Source organism: Myotis lucifugus, unplaced genomic scaffold (assembly GCF_000147115.1).
Source record: "Myotis lucifugus unplaced genomic scaffold, Myoluc2.0 scaffold_98, whole genome shotgun sequence".
NCBI classification, from domain to species: domain Eukaryota; kingdom Metazoa; phylum Chordata; class Mammalia; order Chiroptera; family Vespertilionidae; genus Myotis; species Myotis lucifugus.
The window spans coordinates 2,102,403-2,112,134 of record NW_005871146.1 but is presented as its reverse complement, the minus strand read 5'-3'; the positions used below and the strand labels follow the sequence as shown (position 1 = coordinate 2,112,134).

At 49.1% G+C, this 9,732-nt stretch overlaps 1 protein-coding gene across 8 annotated transcripts in view; it reads left to right on the top strand.

Moving 5' to 3' along the window:
* The window catches only part of CACNA1C (calcium voltage-gated channel subunit alpha1 C), a 587,470-nt gene that overhangs the window by 416,773 nt on the left and 160,965 nt on the right, over nucleotides 1–9,732 (top strand). For all 8 annotated transcript variants that reach the window (XM_023756704.1, XM_023756709.1, XM_023756710.1 and 5 more), the window contains exon 8: nucleotides 4,679–4,782. In XM_023756704.1, the coding sequence (XP_023612472.1) occupies nucleotides 4,679–4,782 (104 nt within the window). The remainder of the gene's footprint in view (nucleotides 1–4,678; nucleotides 4,783–9,732) is intronic.

Genomic DNA, 9,732 nt, shown 5'->3' with positions numbered 1-9,732 from the left:
GGGGATATACATTGATTTAAGGTTGGATTCCGGTCAAGGAATTAGATTGAATGGTTTCAGAAAAGTCTTCTTTATTTTCATTCAGCATTGCCTTTGTCCACTGATTCTAGGACTAGTGAGCTGTGTGTTTCAGCAAAGGCAGGTCACGTGTCACTGCTGGCCCTGGAGGCACAATGCTGTGGACGGTGCACATCGGGAGGTCTCTCCACGCGCCTTCCCTAGGAAAGTCAGAACACTGCTGTGTTGCAGGCCTAAGAAACAACTAGCTTTCATGGTTAGAAAGGACCTATCCTTTTTCACCTCTAAATCAGGGTGTCGGCCATCTGGGTCATTTTTTGAAAACGTGACTGTATTTATTCTCTCTTCTAAATAGCTCCATTAGAGCTGATTTAAGACATCGATCTCATCTCCAAGCATTGCCCTACTTCAGAGCCACTCAGCATTGTCAGTGCTCTACCCAGGCTGCCCCAAAAGTAGGTGGCCTAGAATAAAGAAGAGAAAGTAAGAGGGAAAACAAAGGAGCTCTCTTCTCTCTGGCCAGAGCCAGGCGACCAGAGAACCCCTCTTGTGGTTGTTGAGCATTGCCCACTAAGGGGGTGCTGGGCTCCTAAGACCACCTTGGAAGCTCGCTAATCTCTCATTTGTCCTCCTACCCCTCACCTACTATTCCATCTGAACCTCTGAAAGAACTCTCCCATAGCCGAGGAAGAAGCCAAAGCAGAAAATAGGGCAATGGGGAGAGGATGTGGCCCTGGCTGTGGGGAATCTATGGGTCCTGAGTGCATCTGTGCGATACCTGTGGGTGATGTGGTCTGTAGCTCCATTCACTTGAGGTTATTAACGATTTTGAAAGTCACCATGTGTATGGCACAGAGGACAAGACATTCAAACTAAAAACAAGGGCCCAAGGACATCTCCAAGGCTCACGGGTTTGTTGACTCATCAGAGCTGTGGGGCCTGGAAGACTATTTTCTGTCCATTAAGTGGTCACAAAATTTAGGGAGTATGAGGAAGCAGCCAGGAGAGATTTCATTTCAAGGAGCCAACCAGCCCTGCCTCCCACTCACCCTTCTCCCGGGCTCCGGAGGCAGCTCTATAAGGGTGAACTGGTGAGCATGCCATTGTCTCCTGGAACTGCCTGTTCCCAGCGGTCTTGTTCTGAGGGAGCTGAGATCTGGGATCCAGGAGGAGCAAGGGAACTTCTTCAGAACAGAGTCCTTGATCCCCTACCCCCACTTGGGGAAGCGCTGCCCTAGGGTTAGCACAGAACAAGCTGGTTGGTCAGTCACACGGTCAGAACAGCCGTGAGATTGTACGCAGTGTGCTGTGTGTATGTGCCTTTTCTCTGGTGAGAGTCCACAGTTCTCTTCAGCCTTCTCTGACCTCCCCACCCTCCCAAAAGAGAAAAGATGCACTAAATTAAGAACGAAGAAAGGACCTCTCTGACCTTCATCGGCAGGACTTAATCTGAGAGAGGAAAGGTGGGACACTCAAGGCTTCACCTGACCTTGCATCGGTGTCCATAGACACCTCCTCACAGATGCCCCCTCCCATCTCAGGCTGCTTCTAACCCGGTGGCTCTCACTGTGGCCCAGAACACATGTGTTACACATGGTAGGCACTCGGTACATACTTGTTGAACAAATAGGGACTCTTACCAAGACTGCTACCAAGAATAATAGAAGGATGATGTCACCATGCCCATAATAAAATGTGACATACAGACGCTGGTATCACATGACCATCACTGCCATCATTACGTGGCCTGTGGTCCACCAGCTCACTGTGGCTCCCACGCTTTTCTCCTTCCTAATCTCCTTCCACCAACCCCACCACTGCTTGAACTAGTGCAGTTTTGTTTTCCTCCTGCCAGTGAAGATGTTACTGGACTTCCTTCTGCTGGCTTGGTTTCCTATCAGCCTTGGTGCAGAAAGTCACCTTCTGGTTAAAGGAGGCTCCCGGCTCCCTGCAATGGGGCAGCTCTGACTCACGGGGACCTCTCGCCCTGCCTCCTCACTGCTGCTGTTGTGTTGCACATTTTATGGCTCAGCCACTGGGAAAAGCCTCCATCCCAGAACCAGGATGGCTGTCCAGTTGTAGGCTCTATTTTTAACAACCGCTAAGTTCCTAGGAAAGCCCCATTCCCACCACAGGATGATATGCCCTCCAGGCTCCCTCCTACTCCTACTTCCCTTGCCCAGCCTGGCTCTGCTTGTTCTCATGCCTCACAAGCCACTCTTGCTTTTTGGGCTCCAATAACCCTGCATGTTTACCTGTACAACGGCATTCACCACCTTGCATTGTGGTTGCCTTTTATTGATCTGTTCCCCCTTCAAGCCCAGGCTTCCTGACAGCACAGTGCCTGGCACATATCAAGCTCATTCATTCACTCAACAAATCTTTACTGAGCACCTGCTGCCTGCAAGGCATTGTTTTAGGCCAGTGGTCGGCAAACCGCGGCTCGCGAGCCACATGCGGCTCTTTGGCCCCTTGAGTGTGGCTCTTCCACAAAATACCACGTGCAGGCGCACACGTACAGTGCGATTGAAACTTCGTGGCCCATGCGCAGAAGTCGGTTTTCGGCCTGGGCGAGTCTATTTTGAAGAAGTGGCGTTAGAAGAAGTGGGGGGTGTCGGTCGGTCGGGCGACAGGAGACGCGGCGCAGGGGAGGTATATTGTTTTGAGGTACATTTGCTGAGGTCAACCCCTTCCAACTCTTCCATCCACACTCGTCTATCTGAAACAAGTATACAAGACGAGTGTGGATGGGAGAGTTGGAAGGGGTTGTACTCAGCGAACGTACCTCAATCAGATTGAGGACGTTTTTAGCAAAGGCCAGCTTAGGAGTACCCTAATTAAGTTAATAACAAGGTACCTACCTATATAGTTTAAGTTTAAAAAATTTGGCTCTCCAAAGAAATTTCAATCGTTGTACTGTTGATATGTGGCTCTGTTGACTAATGAGTTAGCCGACCACTGGTCTAGGCTCTTGGGATACAGCAGTGAATAAAACAGGCCCAAACTGCCTGTCTTCGCGGAGCTTACATTCCAGCATGGAAGACAAGCACATAATAACTGCGTAAATTATAAGTTAGAAAGTGATAAGCACTATGTGAAAAACAGCAGGGTGTGTGGAGGTGTGAATGATCAATTAACTCATATTAAGTTGAGTTAAATTTGGCATGGTTCAGTGACATTGTTGAAAATTCTTCTTTTCCTCCCTGACCCAGTTTAACAAATGACCCCCACACCCTTGACATAATTTTTATACTTTGCACCATGATTACATTTGATAGATTTCTCTAACCAAAGTATGGTAACCCCAGATAAATATTAATAGATTTGCAAAGAATATATTGGTAGGTAACACTTTTACCAGTCAGATTAGGTAGGTCACTTGTCAATCTTTTTATTCACAGCAAGCAGAGAACATATTTGTCCAGCATACATACTCTGGGCCCCTGAGGGCAGCACTGTCCCAGCACACCTGGAGCTCATTTCAGGCACCTGGAGGTGGTCAGCGAACTTCAGCCTGCTTTAGGATCACCTGGGTGATTAATATGGGCTCACTGAATTCTCTAAATTCTCTAAACCAGTGGTTCTCAACCTTCTGGCCCTTTAAATACAGTTCCTCATGTTGTGACCCAACCATAAAATTATTTTCATTGCTACTTCTTAACTGTAATGTTGCTACTGTTATGAATTGTAATGTAAATATCTGACATGCAGGATGGTCGGGACCCACAGGTTGAGAACCGCTGCTCTAAATGCTGGGCCCAGCTCAGGTCCAGGTGGCAGGCCCCATTGGGAAGGTCTCCTTCCCCCACATCCTGGAAGGTTGCAGGTCTCTGGCTCTAGCAGTAAGAGCTGAGGCACATCCAACACCAGGCTCGGATGCAGTGGAAGATTTAATGTCACGTAAACCCAACTGAGTTAAAATCATTCCTTGCTGAAGGAATTATTTTTTGAGGCAACCCACCTTCTTAGACAAGTGGATAGAAAACATTGGGGCAATTTTTTTGTTCCAGAAAATAAAATAACAGAGAGAACCAGACAAGATCTCTCTTAAGGCAGAGCCTGCAGAAGTCCCTGACAGTTCAGGTCAAGGCCATAAGTATTCTGAATATCGGTGATGCAGGGGTAGCCATGGGCCGTGACCCACATAGACAGACACCAAGGTCAGCCCCAGTCGTCTCCTCCAGTTTCTCTCCACTGCCTCTCTACCTGCCTCCTCGCTTTGACTCAGTTCTGCTTTCCCTCTTTCCTAACTTTCCTTCATCTTTCCAGATGCAGGACGCTATGGGCTATGAGTTACCCTGGGTGTATTTTGTCAGTCTGGTCATCTTTGGATCCTTTTTCGTTCTAAATCTGGTTCTCGGTGTGTTGAGCGGGTAAGCTGACCATTTCTATGTCCTCCTTACAATGCAGCCGAGCAAGGTCCCAGGTTCCACTCTGTCCATCGCCAGGATCCTCAGGGATGGGACCCTAAGAGGCCCAGGAAAACCAGGGGAAAACCCCAAATTCTGACCCATTGGCGGGCAGGCTGTTTGGCCTCTGATTTTCACCTAGAGGACCGGGGTCCTGGCGCTGCATGGGTCGGTGTCTGGAGCCAATGATGGGTGCTGGGCCATGCTCGACTGCTGTGTGCACCTCACTAACTATCATTCCGTTCTTCCAGGTCAATGATGCCGTAGGAAGGGACTGGCCCTGGATCTATTTTGTTACACTAATCATCATAGGGTCATTTTTTGTACTTAACTTGGTTCTCGGTGTCCTTAGCGGGTAAGCAGGACCAAGGAAAAAGGTCTTGATTTTTCCATTTTATTTACTCTTTCTGCTATTCCTGGCTTTATTCTTTTACTGGCTCTGATGAACCTGGGATAAGGGGCCACCTCAGGAGCCTTGAAGTGAATGTCCTTGGCCTGGCTGGGCAGAGGGTCAAATGTACAAATGATAAATTCTTTGGCTCAGGCTCCACCAGGAGATGCCGTGGCCTACCTGTCTCCTGCCAGCTCATCCAAGCCCCTCCCTCTCTCAAGCAGCTGCTTGGGTAGGCAGGTGCTTCTCCTTGTACCTGAGGAGCAGCATGGCGACACCGTGGCCCGGGAGGCTTTGGCAGCTGGAATTGGAGGGAAGAGTTGCAGACTGTGCTTCAGCATATGCGGCAGTCCTGCAGAGGGTCCTTGCCTGACCATCGGGCCAGTCCCAGTGTGTGCCCGGCTCACAGTAAAGATGAGGGAGCCAGGGTAATGAGAGTTCCAGTGTTGAACCAGGGTAATAAGAGTTTGATTTAAACTACAAATAAGCAAATGCAGACTAAATATATAATTCCCTTTGATTCTAATTCATGGACTGAGCAGTCCATGTCTGAATGAAAAGGGCACTTAGCTCTTTAAAGCCCTAGATTATTTGAGAACTGAGGAGAAGCAATGTAGTTTCCTTTCAGTTTATCTACTTGGCTCCACGTATAAAGCCTGCTTGATTTTGGCCTTTGCTCAGATGAAGTTAGAAAGTGGTAGAAGCAGCAGAGGTACGGGGTATCGAGGAGCCCTGGGGATGGCTGCCTTTGCCATGGGACTCACTGGATTTCCTCAGTCCACTTTCCTCATAAGCCCACCCAGCCGTGCCAAGGCCTAACACCTAAATGCTCCTGGTAGCCTGCTCCTGGGTGTCACGCTCTGCTGCCTTGGCTAGGAGGGAGGGGTGCAGTCTATTTCTGCTCTGCTCCAGACAGGTCAGCTGCTTTGAATAGCCTATCCTAGATCTCTAGGGACATTAATTCTGGGGGAAAGTCAGGGATAGGGAGAAAGATTGATCTTCATTTTTACTCAGTAATAAACCAGGAATGGCTACTCCCACCTCCTGCCACAGCCTAATGCGATGCAGGAGCAACAGGTTTAGTCTTAGGAACTGGGTGAAGGAAGGACTCTGCTTCCACCCTCACGCTTTCCCCTGGTAGGTGGCTTGTTAGAGACTTTGATGACATCATGCCTCTGCCAAGGTAAGACCACACAGGAAACGAGGGTATTCCCTCAGGGGTAAGAGTGATGAGGACAAGAGAAGCCCCTGATTAGCTGCCTGGAAGGTGGAAGGGCTTACATATTTGTGTTCCAACACGAGAAAATGCCCCTGGGTTTCTATGTAAATCACCAAGGAAAGCATGGAAAAAAGCTTCATCCCCCACTGAAGACAGAAATTTAGCTATCCCAGCCCTGCACTTGCTGGAAGCATTATGTTGAGTGATGTCACCTCTTTAAGCTTTAGTTCCCCATCAGAAAACATCAAGATAACAATAGGTTGTTGGGATGATAAAATAAGATCATTTATGTGAAATACTTAGCATATAGTAAATGCTCAGTAATAGCGCTACCATTACAATGGTTATTGCTTACTTGGTGCCTATCATAACTGGAATCAGTGACTAGAATCATCAAAAGTTAGATTTTAAAGATGAGGAAAGTGAGCCCAGAGGTGTTAAGCGACTTGCATGGTGTCACTTGGTTGGTAAATAGCAGAACAAGGCTCCCATCTTCCCATCATTGCCCATTGGGTACACATTGAATGACCTTGAACTGAAATACAACCCAGAGCTCTGAACCTCTAGAAAAATTTCTAATGATTCCATTTTCTTCCCCCAGAAATTAGAAACAAATCTAAGGGAAATATGCCTACCCCACCCTGGAATAGGGTTTGGAGAGTGGGAACTAGACTACAAACACCCCTCCTCAAGCAGAGAACCTGCCCATAGTCCTTGCCCCACAAGAAAAATCATCTTCCTGGTGGTATCAGAGCAAAGATGTCAGCTGTCAGCAGCTGCTGACCTCAGAGAAAAGCTGTTGGAGACCTGGCCTGGCTCCGTCACAGTGAGAGGGTGTGTAAAACACCAGCCCAAAGCCTGGCAAGTAGTAACACTCAGAGCGTGTGCGGACTCTGAACAGGAGCACCAGACCTTCAGACCTCGGCACCTTGAGTCCTTGGTCCACAGTGGTGTCCTGGAGACCTTCCCTGCACCTGCTCCCTGATCTTCCCCGAGCAGTGCCTGCTGCTCAGAGCTCCGCAACATCTGACAGAACTTCGCCCAAGGCCTCCTGGGCCCCTGGGCACACCCTCTGCTGATACAAAGAAATGTCCGTGGGTGAGCAGCTCCCCTTCCTGGGTTAAGGAACCCTTTCTAACCTGTCAAGAGGGCCAGCCAACCTGAATGGGCCACCCTGAGTCCATGAAGTGACATGGACTCCGGCTCCTGCTGCCTGACTAGCTGGTGGCGGCAGGTTTGGGTTTGAATCAGTGTCTAGGCAGGACCACAGGAATGCAGCAAACTCCCACTTATTCATCAGTCAGACTCCTGGGTGAGCCAACCTGCCGGAAGCATTCAGGGAAGTCTCAGAGCCCATGAAACTCACTGCAGCAATGAGGCATGACCAGGAGCCAGCATTCTCTGTCAGGCTCTGTCCCGGGAGCATCAGGTAGATTAACTCATGCAGTGCCCCCAACAACCCTCTAAGCTAGTGCTGTTCACACCTCCACGTTAGAGAGGAGAAAAGTGAGCTTTCCATGAATTCCTACCTCACTTCTGACAGGTGAAAGGGGAGGATCCAGGTTAAATCTAAGCAATGTGAACCCATAACCTCTATTCCTGACCTCCATGTTATACTGTCCCCCAACCAGTTTGGCTGGTTAATCCTATGTCCTGAAGTTATAGTAAAAAAGGAGAGAGATGAAGAGCGGAACTGCCGTGAGGAAGGGCGAGAGAGCAGGCAGCAGTCCTGGTCCATGGCAGGCTCCTGGAACAGCCAGCGGGAGCAGAGTCCCAGGAGGAAGGTGGAGAGCCAGCACCGGAGGCTGCAGCAGGGCAGGGCTGTTCAGCAGGGGTGCTGGCAGCCAGCAAGTCCTAACAGTCCCTCAGAGAGAGCAGCCCCCACTCAGCAGCACTGCAGGCTTGGGGCATTCTGAGACTGGGGGCATTAGCCTGCAGCTGTCAGTTAAGAGTAACTCACATTCAAATTATGTCCCTTGGCACCAAAAAAAGGTTAAAGTGTGCTTGGGAGCTTGCCGCTCATGAAGGTAGGGAAGATGACACTCCATGAAGCTTCCATTTCAAAGGTGGGAATCAGAAATGTTGGTCCTCAGAGGGTCCTTTGGGTGTCCTTCATCTAGGATACTCACATATCCTGACAGGGGTGGGTAGTGTCAGTGGAAAGAATTTACATGTTCATTACCTATTGATCCTCGCAGGCCTGGTATTATAGATATGAATCAGGTTATATTTGTGTTCCCCTTGAGAAGGCTCACCCTCCAGCCTATCAAAATTATACCAGCAGTGACGGTGAGAGTCTCAAAACTGCACTGGACGCTGTAATCAGTTGCAAGTCCCTGGACTCTGGAATCCAGTCACTTTTTGTTTTTAAGTGATTGTGAACAGAGGGCTTCAGACATGTGCCTCCAGTTGACAAGGGGCCCAGTACCGCTAGGTGGGTAGGCATCCAGTTCTTTTCCCCCGGGGAGATGTGCATGTCTCTCTCCCCTAAAAGCAGAGAGCCGGGTGGGTAAGCATGTTACCACCTGAAGGCATAATTGGACCATGGCACAACACCCAGCTCTGGGCGGAAGCAAGAGAAAGGCCAGGGTGAACATGCCTTGTGAGTGGAAGCAGAAGAGATGGCAGCATAGACAGTTGACTCTCATTATTCTGTGATGTCCCCACAAATGCTGAGTGTCAATCCCGAACCATTGGTCTCAGGAGAGATACAGGGTGAGGTTCCTGCTAGTCTCTGATCACACCATTTTAATCAAGTGATCAGTACATAACCGTGCATTTTGTGTGTTTCTCTTTAAATACACTTTATTTAATACACATTGTTGATTCATTAACATTGAACTTATGGCCAACAGCACTGTAACTCATGCCTGAACAAAGCTCATCTAGCATATGTATTTTCTCCAGGAGGCACCTCACAGCCTTCTTGCACTCAGGACACTGGACAGCACTTCAGCACTATGCTTGGGGGCCATTTAAACAGCAGAATCACCAACAAAAAAAGTGGCAATGAGCAGACCATAAAAACTGTGGCAATAAACAGACCATAAAAAGGAGACCTCTGTTCACAGTCTGAGAGCAGAAACAAGAAGGCAACGGGTCACCTTGTCTGACCTCAGCTGGGGCTGTGACTCAGTTTTCTTCCATTTTACAGATGTCTGCAGAAGACCTCACAGGCACACGAGTAATTGACTTGGGGTTACAAATAAAGTTTAGCAAGTAGGCAAATTCGCAAATACAGAATCTGTGAATAATGAGGCTCGACTGTATGGATCATAGAGGGCCTAGAGCACCAGCCGTCGGTATTGAGGATTTTCCACTTGCACATCCCTGTGCTCGCTTTACATTAGTGAGTGCTGGTCCTCTGGCTCTCCACCCCACCCTCATTTTTCATGTTGGCCCTTGCTGGCCAGAGAAGTGCTTCTGCCTACGACAAATCCCACAGCTGTGACTGATTGTCTAGCCGACTTGGTCCCTGGGCCCAGCACAGCCCGACAGGCTGGGGCTTCATGTCTTCATTAGCTCAGTCCCCAGAGCAGGTGCCTGGCTGGCATCCAGGCGAGGAGATAAAAGAGAGCCAGGCACTGCCACCCAGAAAAATCCCTTACTGCATGGGGTCTGGATGGGGAAACCTGGCTTACCTTCCATTCGGCTGCAGTGTGATTGTGTCCCATGACCCCTGGAAGCCAAGGGGA